This window comes from Agelaius phoeniceus, chromosome 2, assembly GCF_051311805.1.
Source record: "Agelaius phoeniceus isolate bAgePho1 chromosome 2, bAgePho1.hap1, whole genome shotgun sequence".
Taxonomy (NCBI): Eukaryota; Metazoa; Chordata; class Aves; order Passeriformes; family Icteridae; genus Agelaius; species Agelaius phoeniceus.
This window is the reverse complement of record NC_135266.1, coordinates 87,795,211-87,816,931: the sequence shown is the minus strand read 5'-3', so window position 1 is coordinate 87,816,931 and position 21,721 is coordinate 87,795,211. Positions and strand designations below refer to the sequence as shown.

General features: G+C 42.5%; 1 protein-coding gene across 1 annotated transcript in view; it reads right to left on the bottom strand.

Annotated features, from left to right (window-relative positions):
- GUCY2F (guanylate cyclase 2F, retinal) overlaps positions 1-21,311 on the bottom strand; it is a 38,461-nt gene extending 17,150 nt beyond the window's left edge. Inside the window, exons 1-14 of the mRNA XM_077174707.1 lie at positions 20,573-21,311; positions 19,352-19,653; positions 17,512-17,866; positions 14,214-14,298; positions 10,187-10,283; positions 9,552-9,686; positions 8,222-8,302; positions 7,029-7,205; positions 5,951-6,107; positions 4,441-4,590; positions 2,431-2,579; positions 879-1,042; positions 396-588; positions 139-313 (exon numbers count right to left, since the gene is read on the bottom strand). Coding sequence (XP_077030822.1) covers positions 139-313; positions 396-588; positions 879-1,042; positions 2,431-2,579; positions 4,441-4,590; positions 5,951-6,107; positions 7,029-7,205; positions 8,222-8,302; positions 9,552-9,686; positions 10,187-10,283; positions 14,214-14,298; positions 17,512-17,866; positions 19,352-19,653; positions 20,573-21,311 — 2,959 coding nt within the window. The remainder of the gene's footprint in view (positions 1-138; positions 314-395; positions 589-878; positions 1,043-2,430; positions 2,580-4,440; positions 4,591-5,950; positions 6,108-7,028; positions 7,206-8,221; positions 8,303-9,551; positions 9,687-10,186; positions 10,284-14,213; positions 14,299-17,511; positions 17,867-19,351; positions 19,654-20,572) is intronic.
- Between the last annotated feature and the right edge of the window lie 410 nt (positions 21,312-21,721).

Here is a 21,721-nt window from a genome sequence, read left to right as displayed (position 1 = left end):
TTTCCATTTTAACTGCCTTGTTGATGTGGAAGATTTTAAAGTGTCTTGAAAGGGTGTTTTTTGGAGGGCAGGCATGAAGAAAGAATTCAGAGTTGGAAATGCAGTTGAGAAGGAGTTCTCTGGTGTTCAGTTGCCTACCTGTGTGTAGCCCAATTCGTATCCTGAGGGGAATGTCTGGCATGTGCCTCATTTTGAATGTTCCCACAGAGCTGAGGATGTCCAAGGACATGTTGGCTATTTCAGCTGCGTGCTTGTTTCCATTCCGTTTTGGGAGCCCTGAGGCAACCATGTAGGCATCACCAATTGTCTCCACCTAGCAAATACCATCATATTAAGAAATAAATACAGAAATTGAAAAAGATGGAAAGGAAACACAGGATAAAATTACTTCTCACCTTGTAAACATCATGGTTTCCAAGAACAGCATCGAACAGAGAGTAAAGGTCGTTCAGAAGGTCAACTACTTCAATGGGTTCACTGAGGGCTGAAATGGATGTGAAGCCCACAATGTCATTGAAGTAGATGGTCACCTGGTCAAAATACTCAGGTTCCACAGTGCCACCAGTCTTGAGGGCTTCTGCCACTGAACTGAAACAGCAACACAAAAAAGATGGCAGGGAACAAACCCTTTTCTAGCGCATGCTCAAGTGCTCAGACTCTTGGTTTTCTGTGTTCAGATCTTCCACTGTATGGCTGTAATCAGCATTGATTAGAGTTTCTTAGTTTGATTTGAAGGTGCTTGTCAAAATTGATGATCAAATCTACAGCGTTGCTCATTTCTGGGGAAGGGTGTTGTCCAGACTAGATATGGGCTTGTATGGGGTGGTTTTGGTTTGGTTTTCTGGGGATTTTTTACCACTTAAAGTGCCAGTACTTACGGTGGAAGCATTTGTGACAGCAGTTTTTCTGTCTTCTGTTTTTCAACCTCTAGCTCTTCAGTCCGCTCACTGATTAAATCTTCCAGGTTGCTTGAGTACTGCTCAAGCATCCTGAGCATTGAGTCGATGATATTGGTCTTTTTCCCTTTGTTGATGGTTTTGAACTGGAAAATCAAACTGGAGAGTTATTTGTCTGTCTCTTTACATCACTGTAGCACTCTGAGTTTAGAAAGGAACAAAAAGCAAATATTGCTTTGGAGGTGTCATGCTAAAGACTGGATTTTTAAATGGCAGAAGTTCAAAGATAAAGGAAAAGGTGAATTAGAAGGTGAATTTGCATCAATCAGTGAGAGTTAGATGAAACACAATCTTACAGTAGTTGTCAATATGTACATTTGTTACAGAGTCTTGTCTGGCTGCAGGTTTGCAACCCCATTTATCCCATGAACAATCTTTAGGGTAACTTGCAAAACTTTGCATTCAGAGGCACAAAGTTCAGGGTGTTAGCAACACTTACAACCTTTTTACATATTACTGCACTTAACATGCAGTGTACACTGACGTGCATGTGTACTGCCACCTCCATTCCCAGTTCTTAGTTGAGTTGTGCTTTCTCTTCCTGACCTGAAGTTGAGCTGCTGGAACTTTCGGATAATTTGTGACTTTAGAGGCTACTTTAGACTCAACAGTGGAGTCAGCAGGTTCAAAATTATTCACAGCTTCACAGAACCAAAAGGCAAAAATTAAGCATATTTGTTTACCTGTTTTGACAAAATGCCCTAAAGTTGTGTCAGTGAAGGTTTATATTGGATATTAATAATTTTTTTTTCACAGAAAGGGTTTGTAAAAACTTTTTGGAACAGACTGCTTAGGATAATGGTTGCAGTTACCATCCCTGTTAGTGCTCAAGAAACATGTGGATGTGGCACTTGAAGACATGGTTTAACAGCACACATGGTGGTGGTATGGGGTTGATGATTGATGATCTTAAAAGTCCAACCTTAATGAGTCTATGATTCTATCACCTTATAAGAACACAGGAACAACATTGCTTGATCAGAAAGGGGGTTATTTTGCCAGTACCTGTCCATGAGATTGGCCAGTAACACATACCTAGGAAAGCTGTTTAAACGGGCCTCAGGTACACTCATATTTCCCTGGGATATTCTCCAAGCTTCCACCAATCTGGAATTGAGAGACCTCCTATGCCAAACATTGTAACTTTGTCTTTAACAGTCTTTGGTGAATTTTTTTATAGTTATCATTTTAAACACTTTAGAAGATTAAAAGAAAAATTGGTCTGAAGGTGAATAATTTACAAATCTTTCATCTCCATGAGACCATCTCTGCAGGTACACTGCTAATGTGAAGACATCAAGCCCAAGTCCAGGCTGCTTTATCACCCCTAAGTCAGGACAAGTCTAGGGCTCTGCAACTTCTTCATTCTTTAATAACTGAGTTAAAGCAAAAAAATAAAACAAACCCCAAACAATAAAACACTTCCCTGCCAAGAACAAACAATAGGATTACACCAGCTTCTCTACTTACTGACCTTATGAAACACCTCCTCAAATGTTGGACGTCGTTCAGGGGCTTCAGCCCAGCATTGCTTCATTACCTGGATGCATGCCAGGGGGGCTACCTCAGGAGCTATGTTTGGGCGACACAGGGGAGGGGGCTTCTTCACTTTCCTTATAATTTCTGTGGCAAAGAGAAGATTGGGAACCACATTGTAAGATGGGGAGGTCTTGACAGGGGCAAAGGACATGGACCTTTCCTTGTGTCCCTGGCTTGCTTTTTCAGCTGTCACTCTTAGTCCTCAGCACCCAGTGTCTGTGCCAAATGAAGCTGGAAGTTTCTACTTTTCTCTGTCAGGAGTCTCTTGAAGGATTTAAAGAAGATTCATGTCCCTGGAGAATCAGGTTATGAGTAATAAAGTGGCTGGATGGGGGAAGGATGTGTGACAGATGGATGTGTGAGCCTGCAGGCTTGTATGTAATGAAATTGCCTCTGACTCTCTCCACTAGGACCTGCAGTCTTCTAAGACAGCAGAGGTTTATGGCTGAGCCCAGACAGGAAGGATACCAGCCTCTGATGCTTCATCATTAACTGGGAACCAGGACATAGGAAGTTGCTGGGAGTGGCGACAGTGGAAAGTATGTTAAGGGGGAGAGGTTGAGTTCAAAACAGTGTCTGGGAAATGACTCCCTGTCTAGAGCTCCCTTCCTAGAAATGAGGCTTGTAAGGAACTGGGCTTGGGTTTTCAAACCCTGAGAAGTCAGTCTTTTAACACCCACCAAAGTTATGGTATTTGAAATCTTATTTTGCTCAGTGCAGAGCAAGCAAACAGAGTGGAAACCTCTTTCTCTGGCAGAAGTCCTGCTGTTGCTGTGAGTACCCAAAGCTTTTCAGCATTTACAGTCTACTTTAAAGATCTTTGCCTCATTCCCCCAGACTCCGCCAAATGAACTAATCCAAACATCTGGCCCCAATATTTCCAGGGGCAGCTGAGAGGAAATGCCTTCCCCAGATTGTTTTAATGTTCACAAGTGAAAGCTCCTTAGGATTGAGACACAATGAGTAGAAATTCATCATTTTATCAGGTTAGAAAACAGGACTGAACTGTGTTTAACATTTGCTGGAGGTTCTGCAGGAGGTATGAGATGGAAGAAACCTGTTAATTGCATCATAGTCTACATCATAGGTCCAGCTCTGATTGACAGAGTGGGATACATCATTAATATCATTGTCATTGCATTGTGACAGCAGCTTCAGGCATAGAAAAGTCAGGGCCCCATTTTCCCAGCTGAACTGGCACATACTGAATTGTCATACCCCACTTGATGATTGTCCAGCTTAAAATGTGTTGAGTCTGGGCTGTCACTGAAATCAGCTAATTTTAGATTGTTGTCACTCCCTCCCTGTTTAAGTGCTTCTGACCTGACCCTGACTGCAATGGGTTTGTTCTTCCCATGGATGCACAGCATTGTTGCACCATGAGCAGCTCCTAAAGACTTCACCTGTTTGCTGTTTCTGATACACATAAGCAACATGATACATCACTTTGACCTCTGTTGAAGAGAGGGTGTCTTTAGAAAGGAAAGGATTAAGAACAAATAGATGGGCAGATGGACGAAATAGGATGTTGGCAAGGGGTCCCGCTCAAAAACTTCAGCCTCCATGATACACAAAAAAGGGCCAATGAGTGGGAAGCAAAGGAGTTTCTAAGCTATGGGAAGTTCTGCCCTCAGATTTCACCCCATACTAAGATGAAAAGTCCGAGTTTCCACAGGGAACTGGAGGTGCTGCAGGGGCCTGAAGCATCCTGGAGAGCACCCAGAATCCTGATCCCAGTGAAAGCAGTGATGAGACATGTACCAAGGCTGTGATGAGAACTCTACATTTTGATGTTTGTTATGAATGTTGTGTTGGAAACAGACTTCTGACACTGAGAAAGGTCATGAGACTAATACATTATTGCCTTATTAGTAAGGGGACTTGGCCAGGCCTTTTATAAAGTGCTCTGCACAAAGCCTTAAAAATAACTGTAGTAGTTGCCTACCTTCAGCTGAGAGTTCTGATGTGCAGTAAGGTGGACCCCGAGCAACCACTTCTTGCAGGATGATTGCAAAGCTGTAGATGTCCCCTTTGATTGTGCCCTTTCTGCACATGTCTGGGTCCCGCAGTAACTCAGGAGCTGTCCAGAGCAATTCTAAAAAAATTTCAGAGCATCACATTTCTTACACTTTAACTCAGACTATTGCGAAATAAATGCTTAAATGAATACCTTATTTCAGTCATTTGATGAAAGGTTGGAAAATACTACTGAATCAAATCTTTTACTTCTAGTGGTATGTTAGAAATACTAAACCTCTGTGTTGACCAAGAAAAAAAAAAGAATTTCCAAGTTTTACTCTATGGGTTTTTTTTAAAAACTGCCACACCAACAATTTGTATCATAAAACACCAGCCATGAACTTCAACATAAGAAGTCATCTCACCCCTTCCAGAAGCTTTAACACCATTTTTTTTTTGATTGGAAATGTTCCTTAGACAAAATATTGGCACCAAATCTTGACTTTCCTGTTACAGTTGTTGCTCTTTTACACAGCAACAATTAACAACATATTTTCTGTAGTTCTTTTTAGATGAAAATAGTTTCTGTAAAAGCAGTTTGTGACAATCTGATGCACAATCTTTATAATCCAATAGTTCAAATTATAAAAGACACAGTTGTAAAATATATCCAACTTCATGAAGAAATGAATCTTCAAACTGAGATTTTGTTAGCCTGGTAACTGTACATTCTGAGAAATGGGGATATAGAACATTTCTGCCACTGCAACTATGTTTATCTTCTGTAAGGGAGGAGAAGTCTTCTGTCAGACAACTGCCCTATCTGAGACACTGAAAAGGTGTATGCATCAAATCCCATGACAGAGGCATCAAACCATGAAATACTATTGGAAAACAGGTTTTGAGAATAAATTGGGATACCAGAGGAACCCCAAAGCAATGGCCACATGAAAGAAATCCTGTCCAAGTCTCCAAACCTGGTCCCATGAGGGCTGTTCTTAAGTGGTGGGAATCTCATGTGGCAGCCTTTGGTGATTGGCATGTAGAGGGCCTATTTCAAAGAGATCTACATAATTTTGTCTTTTAGATGACTTATTTTAACAAGAAAAAGTGTCTTTTTATTTGGGATAACATCAAACTCTGAATACAGGATTGGGTCTAAGGATGTGAAGCCATTCTACTGGCTACAGTACTGATCAGATTTCAGGAACAATTCAGTCCTTCTCCAACTTCAAAAAGCTGAAGTTCTGTCACTGCTTACAGTAAAATATATTTTCTTTACCACATCACTCTGCTATTCACTTCACTTTCAGGCAGTCTGAAAAAACCTTTGCTTACCCTTTCTTATAACAATGCATGGTATGGAGGAAACTAGACGTAGTGAGATTGAGCATGAAAATCCTTGTGTGGCCACTGGCCTGAAATTGTACTTGGACAAACATCTGTTAAATCAATGGACAAATATTTAAAAAAATATATTTCCTCATCACATGCACCTTCTGGGGATGGCTGAATATAGGGGCACTTCTGTGCCTCTAGGATCTCATTATAACCATAGTCAGTGATCTTCAGGACAAACCGGCCATCCACAACACAGTTACGAGACTTGAGACGTCCATGGGCAAAATCTCGGTGATGCAAATATCTGATTCCCTATGAAACACAGAAAAAAATCCAGGTTGATCCTTAAGAACTAACTTATCCATCAGCACTCAGAGACACCAAGCCACTTTGTCACCTCAGATGGCATCAAATGCAGCATTGACTTTATGTCAAATGCAGATATGATCGAAATAAAAAACTATGAGAGAAGTTTATAAATGGATTAAGTACATGAAATAGGTTTGTCTGGGCCCTAAAGTAGTATTGGAAAGGTCGGACAACTTCAGGAAGAGTCAGATGCCCCCCTCTGTAGCCCTGTGTCTCACTGCACCGAGAGAGATAAGAAAGTGGACACTTTCTTCTAGGCAAGGATAAGAAAGTGGACACAAGTGTTACCAAAAAGGTCAAAGGAAGCCATGAAGAGCTGAGTGGCCCAACCCATCTCCCTTAAGGAGGTTCAGAAGGAGGATCATAGACTACAAGAATGGTTCTGGTGGTCTACTCTCTGGAATCCACCTGTCCCAGATTAGTGGTTCACTATTAAGACATAAAAACATGGGACATGATTGGAAGTGTGAACGCTGCTAAAGGGATCATATGTGCAGCCATCCTGCAGCTGGGGATGGATATTGTTTGGTTCTATGGTAGATGCACTTCTGATTTATGACAAGAAAGGGCCTTTGCAAAGAATAAATTTGTCACAAAATTCTGTTGTTCTAGGTGATCAGTTGCAGCCTGATATGTAGTTTTAGCCTCTTGTCCTGCTGTGTAGTTGTAGTTCTATTACCCCAAATGGTGCTTCTCTCAGATGGAAACAAAATAAGGATAAGAAATCTAATTTAAAGACTGGTAGAATTACATCCAGATTTGTTTTCCCTGTGTTATTATTAAAAAGCAACATTCTGATTGAAATAGCTTAGTCATCATAAAAGTCCCCTTCAGCTCATGCCTCAGCAGGAGCAATGGGTTTACTTTAATTAGATCCATCACAAGAGAGGACTTGAACATCCAGTCCAGTTTCATATCCTCGTTTCTCAGCAAGTCCTCCAGGCTGCCTCGTGAGCAGTACTCTGTCACGATGGCAAAGATGCCACAGTCTGAGAAAAAGCCCAGGAACAGATTCACATTTTCATGACGCAGATCCTTCATCTGAAACAAGACAGCAAATCACAGTGAGACCAGGTCAGCCAGACACCTGCTCGGTAGCTTCTTGGTATCGCTAGATGCCCTTTTCACACTTGTACTCCCAAACAGCCTTCCACAGAAAGATGGGGACACAAACAACCTCTCTGGTGCTTAATTTTGACTACTCAACACTCTTTTCAAGCTTTGTTTTCCTTAGTCTATCCATTATACAAAGAAAGCAAGATAGCAAAAGCAAACTAAACAGAAGTTTGTGTTTCGTTTAGACAAACTTTATTGAATCTTTCACTAGGCCAGAATGGCTTTGCTGGGGTAGATTGAGTTCAGCACGTGGATCTTGCTCTGAACTGGAAACAATACCATACCTAGAGAGTCCAAAGTCATCATCAATGGTGTCTTTGGAGACATGAACTGGTAAATTTGTTGCTTTTACATGCATAAAAATGCCACTGCTATGTTAGCAATAGCTGTTAACAACTAATGTCCTTGAATTTAGAAAACAAGTATGCTTTCTTGTCATTTGTAACAATAAAATTGGAGACCAAAATTAAGCATTGAGAGGCATCTTAGGTGGAAACACAAAGCAAACTCCAGAGAAATGCACAACTGTGTCTGTGTCACACTGTCAACCCATAAAACAGGAAAACATCTACCAGTGCCTCACACTGTGGAGGGATGAGTTCCTCAAACCACTCTGCCTTTGCAGGCAAGGTCACTTGAAGGATTCATTGTACATTTAACATTGCACCAGCTTGGAAGTGGCAGGTCTGGGGTGGGGTTGTACAAGCTGCTGACTTGGATCTATGGTAAATTAGATCTATGGTAAATTTGGATCTATGGTAAATTTGTCAGATGCAGTTGTGCATGGTCCACTCTACCACATTTCACCAGACAAGACTCATTGACAACCATAATGCATGATTTAATAAATAGACATGAGACAAGGGCAACAAACACACCCTGAAGCCAAAACCACCCCCTGAGAAACCTTCCCTCCACATGTCATCATGCCCTATTCCTACCTTCCTTAAGATGCTGGTGGAGCTTTGCCTCAGATTGTGAACTGCTCCTGTCTCAAATTTTTTCAGCCACACCTGGTCTCCCTGTCCACAATCACAGAATCAGAAAATGGTTAAGGTTGGAAGAAACCAGAGATGGACCATCCAGTCCAACCTCCCTGCTTAAGAAAGGTTATCCTAGAGCACATAGCACAGGATTGTGTCCAGGCAGTTCTTGAATATCTCCAGTGAGGGAGACTCCACATCCCCCCAGGACAATCTGTTTCAGTGCTTGGTCACCTGCACAGCAAGGTTTCTTCATGTTCAGGTGGAACTTTCTGTGCACCAGTTTCTGCCATTTGCCTCTTGTTTACTGAGAAGAGCCTGGCTCTGTCCTCCCGACACCCTCCCTTCAGATATTTATAGACATCAGGGAGGTGCTCTCTCAGCTGTCTCTTCTTGAGGCTGAACAGGCCCAACTCCCTCAACCTTTCCTCTTAAGAGAGCTCCAGTCCCCTAATCCCAACAGAGGTGGGTGACTGACAGAGCAAATCTCTGAACAACAGATAACATTGGTATCCAAATCTGAATTTCAGGTCCTTGACTTTGAAAGTGGCTGGGGATTTTTAATGTTCTTGGCAACAGATTATTTATATACTGAACCCAAATAAGAATATCCACAGCAAACCTTCAAAAAAGGGGTGAAGCAGGACCTTCACCTGGATCACAACTTCATGCCTGGAAGGTTTCTTAGTATCTGATAAACAGCAATAAATTGATTAAAAAGGAAAATAACTCTGACCAGAGCTTTTCTCTGGAATTAATAATTGATCAAATTTATTTTGCTCCTCTTCAGGAAAAGTTACCATGCCATTTTTTCAAAAAGCTGCATTTTCAGGAAAAACCTGATGGATGTGGTGAATTTTCTTGGCCATTGCCTCTGCTTAAGCTCCATACAGTCCTATTGCCACAAAGGGGAATTTGAGCTTCCATTACTCTATTTGGATCCTGTCTTGTAAGAAAGTTCCTTATTAGAGATGTCACCAAATAAAGACTGTCTTGTAAGAAAGGTTCTTTATGGTGCCACCACCATAAAGGACCAGACTGGCAATGTTACATGTGAATGTTGAATATTCCCATCCCACGTGACTCCAAGTTGTCACGGTGAGGGTTGGGACAGACTTGCCTTAAACACTGCTAAGTCCATGCTTGGGAGTAACTTATTTTCATACTTAGGGTTTGTTCAAGCTATCTCCATCCTGGCACCTACAGTACTGCAGCCAAACACTTTCCCCCCTGGAGCAGTCCAGTGAACAGAAGCAGTGGGAGAAGACTGCATGAGGTCCCCACCTACCTCATACAGAGCCACATTGGAGGTTTCATGGGTGGCCACTGTGCTTTTCAAGGAAGCAGAGCGGGTTACAGATATCAGGCTTCTGTTCTTGGCTGCTATGCTGTTTGCATCAGTCAGACTGTCCAAGGTCAGCCTCTGGAAGGCAAGGAAAGCAGGTGCTAGGCAGTTACCACCTTCGGGTGTAAACCTCCACTCCAGCTCCGCCTTGCAGCATGGATTCTGGGTAGGGAAATCATGGGAGTGTCCCCCAGCAGGTCACCTGCTCCGGGTATCAACCAGAATGGACCAGGAATGGTTCCCAGTATATTTGAATGCAGACACTTTATTTCAGAACGTAAGATGGTTTATCCTTTTGGGCATGCCCTATGTTGTACCATCCAACCTAAGAACAAGGAATAAGCCCTGGCAGCTAGAAGGAACACAATCAAGGCTATGATTTTACATCATCATCAAAGCTCTGACATCTTATCTGAAACTCAAAAGCACTCAGTATATGGGGAATTTTCTAATTTGCAGGGGAAAATGACATGAAGAAGTGAAATTATGCTTCCAGAGCTTCTTGAGTATGAAAATACCACACAGCAAATTGTTCTAGAGTGTTCCCCCAAATTCCTTTAACAATTAGAAGGACTCACCTTTCTATGTATGTCTGGGTTGATGAAGACGAGGTCATCCAAGGTCAGTATGATCTTGTTCGGACCCCTGAAAAGCTGGTTGTTCAGGATACTCTGCCTGCAGGGGTTGGAGAGTCACAGTTATCAGTTTTAGGTAGTGCATTGGGTCTGACCAAGGTAACATTTCCAGCCCTTACAGTGCTGTGTTTTGCACTGGTAGCTGAATGGGTGTTGATACCAGACCAGTGTTTTGGCTACTGCCAAGCAGCAGTGTCTTTCTGACATTCCTTCCCCTCACCAAAGGGAATGGGAGTGGGAAAGATCTGGGGAGGGGACACAACCAGGGCAGCTGACCCAAATTAGCCAAAGTGATATTCCATACCACATGACATTAGCTTAGATATTTAAGCTAAGGGAGAGAGGAGGAAGGGGGGCATTCATGACTTTTCAATGTTTGCCTTCTGAAGGAACCATTATGTGTGCTGAAGCCCTGCTTCCCAGGAAGTGTCCAAACATTGCTGCTTATGGGAAGTAGAGACTGATCTGCTTCCTCTTCAGCTCTTGCGCACACAGATCTCCGCTTGTTTCTTTCTTTTTGCTGAAATAAAACTGCTTTGTCTCACCCTGCTGGTCATTCTACATATTATTCTCTCCCCTGTCCCAGTGGGAAAGGGAGTAATAGAGAAACTGAGTGGGCACCTGGCACCCAGCCAGAGTCAATCCACTACAGGTAGGTAGCCAGTTTACACCTCCTCTGAATTCCCCACACCTGGCATCCCTGCACCATTGGACCCTGCCTGCAGTGCTGCATTCAGCTCTGGATCCCTGACTTATGAAGGTCATGGACCTGTTGGAGCAGATCTGGAGAAGGCCATGAAGATGATCAGGGGGCTGGAGCATCTCTGTTATGGAGACAGCTGAGACAGCTGGGACTGTTCAGCCTGCAGCAGAGAAGGCTTTGGGGATTCCGTAGAGCACCTTCCAGTGCCTAAGGAGAGGGGCTACAAGAGAGCTGGAGAGGGACTTTTGACAGGGACATGGAGTGACAGGACAAGGGGGAATGGTTTCCAGCTGAAAGAGTGCAGGTTTAGAAAATATATTAGTAAGCAATTAGTTTCTGTGAAGGTGCAGAGGTTACCCAGAGAAGCTGTGCCAGCCCCACCCATGGAAGTGTTCAAAGCCAGGTTGAATGGGGCTCTGAGCAGCCCAGTGTAGTTGAAGGTGTCCTTGCCCTTGGCAGAGTGGTTGGAATGACATGATCTTTAAAATGGCATGGGAGTGGGGAAGGGCGTTGGTGAAAGCAGTGGACAAATCACCATGCCTTGGCTTGGACTTAACCCCCAAGTCATGAATTACCCATTTCAACATGGATAGCAACAAAAGCTATCATCTCAAAGGGTCTTACCACAGATAGACAACTGGATTTAATCTGCTTACAAATATTAATTGGATGTGTATGTAAGCCATATTTTGTTTTGATTTGCTTTTATTTGTCATATCCCAAATCATTCTCCATTAGGAGACAAAGACAAGTTTTATTAGTCCAGCTGGTCTGGTCATGAGCAAACCCATTTAGGCACACCAGCCTTTCTTAGGGACTGAAGCTGAAGTGTAGTTAATTTATAAGAGTTGCCTGGACACAAGTTACTGTCTAAACATGCTGTCTGAGTGTCTATATTGTAGCATGGTGCATTTTGAAGCACAGAGCAAGATGTGCCCTTGTAATGGTCACAGGTTTATACAGAGGGAAAAGCTGCAAGGGATGAGCAGTATGGCACACGTGACATCACACCTCATCATTTTGATCCCATTGTTTCAGTAGACATCAGGGTCTAACACTGAGCACAAAGCAGCAGTATCTATTAGACAGTCAAAAATGCCTCAGCCAGGAGCAGAAAGGGAAGGGAAAGCTCCCCTGTTGCCCTCAGTGTCACTTCTTTTGCTTAAGGGATTTTGTTAACACTACAGCAGATGACTGATCGTCGCTCTCCTAAGTGTTTCCCTGATGAGGTGGACAATAAGTATTACTTTTGCTGATGTTACTGTAGAAGGACACCACCACATAAAACAACCCCAAGTCACCACAATTCACTTTTCCTCTCCATGTATCATTCTGGGCATTTTAGAGGAGCATGGGCAGATTTTTGAAGCTGAGAGGAAGCCTTGGCCACATAACCACAGGCTTTCCTTGGGATGACATTTCTCTAAACATACCATCCCAAGCCACCCAACTCATCCTCATGAAAAAAAATCATCACTTATGTACCTTTCACAAGGCCATCTGAAAAACCTTGCTTGATAAATCACATCCTCTCACTAAGCAGGGAGGAAAGCATCCCTCTGCCAAAAGCTAAGCAGAGAGAGTGGAGTGACTCATTTAAGGTCATGCAGCAGATCCCTGACAGGGCTAAGACCAGAGCTTCCACATTTCAACTCAGACCATGCTGTGGTTTAAATTTAGTTCCAGACATGCCCCTTCCTAATATAAATCACTGTCTGAGTCATGCTGGAATTTTTCTTCCCTTGCAGATGGCCATACATCTTTTCTCATGACCAAGCCTTCCCAAGCACAGTCTGGTGCTGGTGGAAGATCTTACAAATAGAGTAGGCAGAAAGATTGTCACTTATTTACTTAATTGTAGGGGCTGGTGGCCAGCAAACAGAGCAGGGTTTCAAAGAGCGGGTGGGTGGAGGCAACCTCATCAGTGTCTGCAGCTCTATCAGAAGCAGCTGTGGAAGTGGGGGAGCTGTTTGGGGTGTTCTTGTTGGGTGGCCCTTATAACTGGGCTTGCAGGGATGATTCAGGAGTGGAGACAAAACACGTCTCGGAATTATTTGAGAGGCAAAGCTGGAGGGAACAATCTAGGAACTCTGCTCTGCTGAAGTCATAGCTGCTCAGTAAATGTGCCTTCAAATTTCAGTCTATTTTCACTCTAAGTTCAGTCATGAGGACATCAATAATTAGAGACAAACTACTCCAGGGGCTATAGTGACCTTGCCACGAGCAATCTGTAGCTCCTGGACCAACCAATCCATTCTGGCACTTTTCTACCTTGGATATGGAGTTGGGACACAGATGTGATACGCAATTATGGGAAATTATTCCTTCCCCAGAACACTACTGCCTTTACTCCAAAGATCTCATGCCCAGACCAATACATATATAATGGGAATGACCAGGGAGCTGAACCCCAGGTCAAAACAGAGAGTGAATCAACTTGATAATAAAGATGTATCCTTAATATTTGCTTCAAATTCTCTCCAGAGGTATTTTCTTTCTTTTTAGTGCATGGAGAAAATGCAGAGGGTCAGCCTCACATGTTCAATAGGAAACATGATTATATTAAAGACAGAAATTCAGGCAAGAATGACCTCAAGTAAGAAAAATACTTGGTTTCAACCCTCATATTCTCATAACAGATTCCAACAGATTTGGTTTATATGTCATCCTTTGCACTTCCAAAGTGATAACCACCTTCTTAATGCTTCAGAAACATCCAGCAACAAACTGCTGGAGCAGGACAAAGGTGTGAGGAGCCCTTCCCCTCAGGAGGAAGGAGCAGCAGAGGCAATGTGGGATGAACTGACTGCAGTCCCCATTCCCTGGCCCCTGTGCCCTGGTGGGGAGGAAGTAGTGAATTTGGGAATAAGTTAAGCCTGGGAAGAAGGTGTTTTTAAGATTTTATTATATTTCTCATTATCTTACTCTGATTTGATTGATAATAAATTTAATTTCCCCACATCAAGTCCATTTTGGTTGCTGTGGTAATTGGTGAGCGATCCCCTCCTGACCCCATCTTGAGCCATGAGCCTTTTGTTGTGTTTTCTCTCCCCTGTCTAGCTGAGGAAGGGAGAGATAGAATGCCTTTGGTGGATGCCTGGCATGCTGCCAGGGCCAACACAACACAAATGTGAAGAGATATGTGGCTGGAGAGCCAAGAGCAAAATCAGACTTTCTGTGTGTGCATAGTCTAAACTGCTGGCTAAAGCAAAAGCCTAACAGAGAAGTTAAAAGTGGCACCAACTCAAATCCTGTTGCCATTCTCACCTGATGAGAGAAGCCAGGCCCACAGCACACAACACCAGGACAAATAACAGCATTACTCCCAAGAAAATGACTGCAGGCTCAATCCCTGTGCAAAGATGGGAAAAGAATCAGTGAATTAGAAAATCATTTTGATTTAGGAAATAATATTAAAAACATCAATATCAGGCCATTGGATTAAAAAGTCAAATATTCAGCCAGAAGAATGCTGGAAGACAATTTTAATGCAATGTTTGTTTATGAATACACAAATACTTACTAACTTGGCATACATAAGACTTCAGCTATGCTAATTATTTATTTCCATGCACTTTTTTTTTTCTAAACAAGACTTAGAGCAGTGGACCAGTGGAAAAATAGTTTTTCTTCAAGTAAATAAATAGACTCACAGGGAATTGTTAAGTTTTAGAGGAAGCTTCTGCAAAGTTCATAACTTTTTAACATTTGTCTCTTTTCTCTTGAAGAATTGAAATGCTGAAAAAAATCTTTATCTTGTGGTACCAAACCAACAGCCAAGGTGAGTCACTGGCCCATCTGGGCTTTTTCATTCTCTGCTGCAGATCTCTAATGTTGAAAAGAGAAGAAGAGGAGGAGCAGCAGAAGGTTGATGTTCTCCACAGCACATCCATCAGCAGAAAGTACTGGAGCCAGATACTTTGCTGATGAGTGTGTTTACTAGAGAGCTAAGGGAAGCTGACATGACTGCATAAGCTAAATTCCAGTGGGAACTGTTTGCTGTGTCTCTTCTGGTTTTTAACTTTTCTATTTATTCTGCTTATATCCACAGACCTACAAACACAAACAAACATGGAGAAATTTGGATTGACGAAAAGTTCATGACTCTATGTTACACTGGCACCTATGTGCAAGCACTGAGACCTAGAGCATTGCAGTGAAAGCTGAAGGCATTTTTGAAAACTGGTATTTGTTTCAGGAAAAGTCAGAGCATTTTAGCTGAAATTTCACTGCTTCAGTCTAGGGCTCCAGGCCCTGACTGCCCTCACACAAACACAGAAAGAGGCTGCCCATGAAAGCTGTGGCTGCTCCATCCATGGCAGTGTTCAAAATTAGGTTCCATGGGACTTTAAGCAACCTGGTCCAATGTGGGATAGGAATAGATGGATGGCCTTGAAATGTCCCTCCCAAGCCATACTGTACTTCACAACTAACCAGAAGTAAAAGTAAGCTAATTATGAGCTTATGGGAAAGAGCAAACTTACAGCATGCTTGAGGGAATTTATGGGATTGAGTTAAAGTCATTAGGGAATGCTTTAAGGGATCTGCAGGAATACATGAAACTTCTCACAGGGTCTTTAGGGGAAAAGGCAAACATGGGTAAAAGGAGAGATAGAATGGGTCAGGAATGCTCAAATATCTGAGAGGATGACGATGCTGGTCACACATAACCATGTTGTGCATTTTTTTCCAGGCATTTGATCAGTGCAGTCATTCCCACCTTCTTAACCCCATCTACATTTTTTTCCTGGGTAACTGTGCTCTCTGCCTGTGTATGACATTTACAGACTTAACATCAACCTAATTCACAGGGAAGGTAAGTTCTGGAGGCTGCAACCCATGAGAGACCACAAGTCTGGAGTCAGCTCCTGCACAGACTGAAGGGTTTGAGAGATGGCTGTGGGGGAATTTAGGTTTGGACCATCTATCAGAGGATGCATTTGTGAGTCTGAAGGAGTTGAGGCTGTGAGATCTGCTACCAAGCTTGGAGCCTTATTATGAGGTGCATAAGGGCAGCACCAGGCCATTTCTGATGTCCACGTCCCAGCAGTGCCTGTAAAGACATAACTCTCCTGTATGTGTTACTCTGCCAGTGACTGGCTGTGTCTGCACTCTGCGTGTGTGTCCATGTCCTGGGAACACCAGCTCAGCCCTGCTCCTGGTGAACCTGGAGTTAGGAAGCACAGCAGCCTGACAACTTCTCATCCAACACTCCTCCAAGCCTAACTTCATACAAAAGCTAGAGTGAGCCTTGTATTTAATTCCAGCCATAAAGTTCAGTCTCAAATTCTAGCAATCATAATAAATTACTGTTTAATTGACAGATGCCTAGCGCTTTATGCCTTTGTAAAGGTATGAACATAAAATCTGAGCTCTCTAAAAATCAGTGGGATTTTTCTATAGACTGCAATGAGATGTTAAATTGCTACATTGTTCCTAGGGGCAGTGTAAAATTAGATATATGATAGTGTTATACTTATCTCTTCTATTGCTTGCCAGTTGCTACAAGATCAGTACATCTCCAGTTCTCATGGAGTGACACTGATTTACGTGTCAGCTCAGTTATGGCTAAGCCAAGGAGAATGGTTTTCTCAGCTACTGAATGAAATATTCCATAGATGTAGTTAATTTCATCTGTTTAAGACATAACCTGGAGCAATAAGTGTAAATGCTTGGTATTTTAAGCAAATATGAAGAGGAGGTTGAGTACCCTACCCTGAGATTTTGGCTTCCCTGTGAATTTTAGACTGCACCATAGTCGCCTCAATTTAAAAACAAGTAAACACAGTGCTTCCTACAAACCTAGGAAGTAGCACAGATATCTCTGCCCCCAGATTGATTACTACCTCTGTTGTCTATAATAACTCAAATTATTTTGAGTAATGATTATCATTGTTTCTCAATGAGATGAGCTCTGATTGTCCTTCACTCCTCATTGCTACCTGAAAACAGGAGCAGGGGTGATCAGGCAGGATGCTGAGGGCATCTGCTCTTGTGCAGCTCTCTTAGGCTGTCTTCAAAGCAAATCCTCTTAGTGTCCTGTCCCCCAGAAGGACAGAGACACAGTGCTGGGTGCAGCCTCTGTTATATAATGGTCACTGCTAATATTGGCTGGTGTTGAATGTTATACCCAGAAAGCCCTTTCAACACATAACAGTGGTAACAACCTTATTGGCCCAGGAGAGTAGTGGGATTAATGGCTCTGGAATTGTTGGAAAAAATGGGTAGCTGTGATATTTAGTGGTAGAATTGGCAGTGGTGGTTTAAGGGTTCAGTGATCCTAGAGTTTTTTTCCCAACAAACAAAAATGATTGTATTATTCTATGAGCTAACAAGCAATAAGAGAATATTGTGGATCGATGGTGTTACCTCTGCACAGGGTTCCCATTACAAACAGCATGATGACTGGGCATTTTTATATTAGATCCTTGAATTTAGACTTTTCTGGTTGGGGAGTTCTAATTTAAAGGGGTAACCACTTGGAGTGAGAGAAAAGATAAAAGAAACGAGAAGCATGAACTCAATGCCATTTCATCCAGTTTTTGGTTCTTTTTTTCTTTCTTACCTTCAGTGCAGAGAACATCTGGATCAAACCAACAGGTGGGGTCTGGTTTGGGTGGAATTTCATTGGGGAAATGGATGGCCCGGCCTAGGGGCAACACAGAGCCTGAAGACATGTCCAGCAGGTGGGTTGGGAAAAGCTGGTTCCCATGACCATCTGTGTCCAGTATCACATAGTTGTCCAGCCCCTTCCCACAGCTGTCTGTCTCTACCTGGTGGCTAAATCCAGGGAAGCTGAAGTTTTTTGTGTGCTCAGCTATGCTGGCCCCTGAGGCTCTGACTCCTTTCCTCCATGCACTGTCCATAGCCATTGCCATGAAGTAAATGGCATCATAGATTGTTCCAAAGAGTGGAGAAACCTAAAAACACAGGAGAAATTGAGGATAAACTGCTCCTAACCTTCAGTTCGAGATTGGTGGCAAAAATACTTTCCCCATGGCTAAGCTGTAACTTAAATACTGAGATACCAGAACATCAAGGCTCACAGAGTAATGGGTTTGAAGAATCTTAGGTTGAAGGTAGACCCAATATATGCATGACTTTGAATATCTGTCTTTTCTTATGGTGGATTCACAAAATGCAATTTCAAAATATTTTTAAAACCACACAAAATTGCATTATGATGGGAAAAGCCAAGATTCTGAGCCTGATATTCAGCTGAAATTTATCACAAATTTATCCTGCCTCAAAACATTTCACTAAAATATCTTCTACAAATAGAAGATTGAAGTCAGAGGCTCCATACCAAGACAGGAAAAGTGTCAGCCCAAAAGATTGGTCTCATCTGTCAAAATATTATTTATCATAAAGATGCAAAAATCCCCCAGCAGACCCACAGCAAACTTATTCTGTGGGGTAGCAGAGCCTTTTCTGTTTGCATTGCTCCCTTCTGTGCCAGACTTGATTTAGGAAGCTTTAACACAAATGGTGACTTTTGTAATCACATGGTCATTCACAGCTGGTAGGTGAAGAGAGATTATAGCCATACACCTGTGAGAAAAATGAGGAGTGCTCTTGGGAGCCACAGACAAGTCTGACATTTGTGGGATTAAGTGATCAGATGTAGATATCTGAAATGAAGTACCTGACACTCAACACAGTTAACCTGGGCTCGCATTAAAGTGAAGGGAAAGAAATTAATGCTTTCAAGGTATGATTCATCTTCTTCTAAAGTAGATCCGTGCAGATCTGATAAATTATGCCTTAAAAGTACTTGTAATTTTTTGAAATGTCATAGGGAGATTTGAAGAATAGCTCAGCTAACTCCTGTATCTCTTCACCAGTATAAGATTCTCCAATTCTTGTAAATGTTCTCAAGGTAAAAACTGATTTGGTTTTTAATAGGCTGCCGGGGACTTTTAGATGATCATGCTGACAAAGACTAACCTTGACTATAGTGCTAAGAAGAATGCAATAGCAATGGTCTTAAATGTTTCCCTCTAGAAGCATCCAGTATTTCTTTAGTCTGTCTCATCCTCTCAAATTCTCGGTCATATGGATATCTTATTTTGATTCCCTACAAATTCCATGGACTTCATCCACCTCAAGAGATACCTTTTCAATTTAAGCTAGCACACAGCAAACCAAATCTGAGAGCCTCAGGCATAGCCCCTTTCTCTTGAATTCCCATCATAGTCCTACAGTTTAACCAAGTGAGTTATTTTGCCAGACACCTGGGAAAAGTGACCTTTCCAGATGAGTGCAGACCACATTCAAATTTCTCTGTATTTTTCTAAAAATGAAAGTGTGCAGGCTGGATTGACTCTTCCCTGTACTTTTTCTGTAACTATTGCTATGTTTCCTATTGACAGGTCCCAGAAAAGCCCAAGAGAAAGACTACTTACCTGTGTGGCTTCCAAATCCCTGATTATTTCACCACTTTCTTTAGCTTCCCTGAATGCATCATAGAAAGTCCTTTCTCCAGACTCCAGCGTGATGGTCAGCACAGCATCATAAGCCTCCCGGAGCTTGCTGTCATTATCAAAGACACTGAATGAGTTGTTTTGGTAAGGCAGACTGTACAGCAAAGTGTCATAGGGAACAAAGATGTATCTTCCATCTGCTAGTCCCATTTCCAGAGCTTTTGTGAGCAAGGCGGCCTGTTCCTGCCCTCCGATGAGAACAGAATGCATGCACAGGAGAATAACTGGAACACAAGGATATGCAGAGTGTTAGTAATCTGCCTGGTGTTTTCAACATGAAATAGCTCTTGCACCCCCAGTAAAAGAGCTGCCTGAGCTACTCTCTCAGGTCAGATTCTGATGTTATGTGCTGGGGAAGCTGAGAGTCACACCCGTTTTGTTCAACCTCTAGAGGTCTGTAACACCTAATAAAGGAGATGGTGGGTGTTAACCATTTCTGGAGCTGTAAAGAAGGAATGGAGAAGTTTTGACAGAAGTGAGGCACAGCTGAAGATGATGGGCAGTTGTGGTCATTGCTGTCACTGACCAAAGCTTGAGCTTTCCCTCTGTGTGTGCTGAGCTGACAAATACAATGCAGCTGTAAGCAGTGCCCAACCTCCAAATGCTCACCCTGCCACCAAATATACAGATTTTAGGTTGACACAGCTGGCTTGTGTTTAAACATCTGGTCCATACTTGACTGTCCCAAAGTCTGTGCCTTTTCTTGCAAAATGACATGGGGCCAATGTTTGGTGGGGAGATCTGAAATACAGGACACAGCATCAAAGCAAGATTTTTCATATTGATATTGATTTTTGATATTCCACAATACAAATCACCTTAAATATAAAACCTTCCTATAAACTCCTCTTTACACAAGCCAAGCACAGAAAACCATCTACAATTTTTTTTTTTTTTTTCAGACAAGGTGGACCCAATCTTTCAGGTTGTAGTAGATGATTTTGGCTTATATTCATCAGATACAAAATGCCCAGCATTCTTTTATGTGAAGCCCTGTCTGCATTAGGATCAGAGATAAAATTCTGCTTGACTTAAATCACTTTAAGTTTTCATTCTCTAAAATATGTCCATTGGGTAACAATGCAGTCCTACCCTGGGAAAAAAAAAAAAAAATAAAAAAGGAATGAGACTTAAAGCACTTACTTTTAATGTTATTAACTTCTTTAATCTTGTTCCAGGTGTCTTCAATGCCTTTTTCTCCCTTATGCACGGATGTAACAATGCCTACAGGTAGCCCATGGTTCCTGAATGCAGTTGCTGCCTCCTTGGCTGTGTACATCCAAATATCATCACTGGATGCGATGATGCCAACATGAGCCCACCTAAAATATTTCATTATTGTAAGCAAAATTTGGGTTGGAGAGGGCAGAGTTCTTGCAAATGCATTATGGCGGATGGTGGAATCCAGCTTATAATTGATGCACATCCATGAAAAAATAGCTTTATTCCAGTTTTTCCCTAAATGTGCAGCCACCTCACAGAAGCCAGGGTTTAGAGGGCCTATAAAAGCTGAGGAAAACTTTCCAAAGTCAACAAATCTAACCAGAGCTCTTGGTGTGTCACATTCTTCTTGCAGGATCACATAATCCAGCCGGTGGCCAAGAGCTAGTGAAGGATCTCTGTTTATTCGTCCCACAGCTAACCTGGCAGCCACATGGGGAAAGGCTTTGGAAAAGAAGGGGTCACAGTTCCAGGGTCCAAGCAGTCCAATTTTAAACACAGAGCAACGTGCTGGGGAACAAAGTAGGATTATTCCAAAGAGCAGCCACCAGAGATCCTGGAAAAATGTCTTGAATGAACTTCCAGTGTTGAAGTGATGCACTCTGATGTGCCTCGACAGCGCCCAGGAGGAGCTGTGAGTACCCCACAGGAGAGATGACATTGTTTCACAGGTGGGTAGATCTGCACCAAGCTCTTCAGGAAGCAGGCAGAGTGTTACCAGATGCTGGAAGGAAAGCAGATTATGTTTGCTTTTCACCACCTGTATTTGTTCCGTGCATGTAGGTACAGCTGAGTCAGCCCAAGCTTCACAACAGCTCCCAAGGCACAAGTCTTTGGGGAGCCAAACCCACACACAGACACATGGACTTGCACCACACCAGCCACCTCTACATGCAGAAAAGTGTCCAACCAGTGTCAGACATGCCATAACCCTTAAATGCACACTTACATAAACACTTTAATATGTTTTGCAATATACTGTGAAACCAGGCAGTGAGGAATGAGTCTGCTTTGTTTGCAGCAGTAAGTACAAACTATGGGTACACTGTGCTTCTGGTTCCTAAGAAAGAC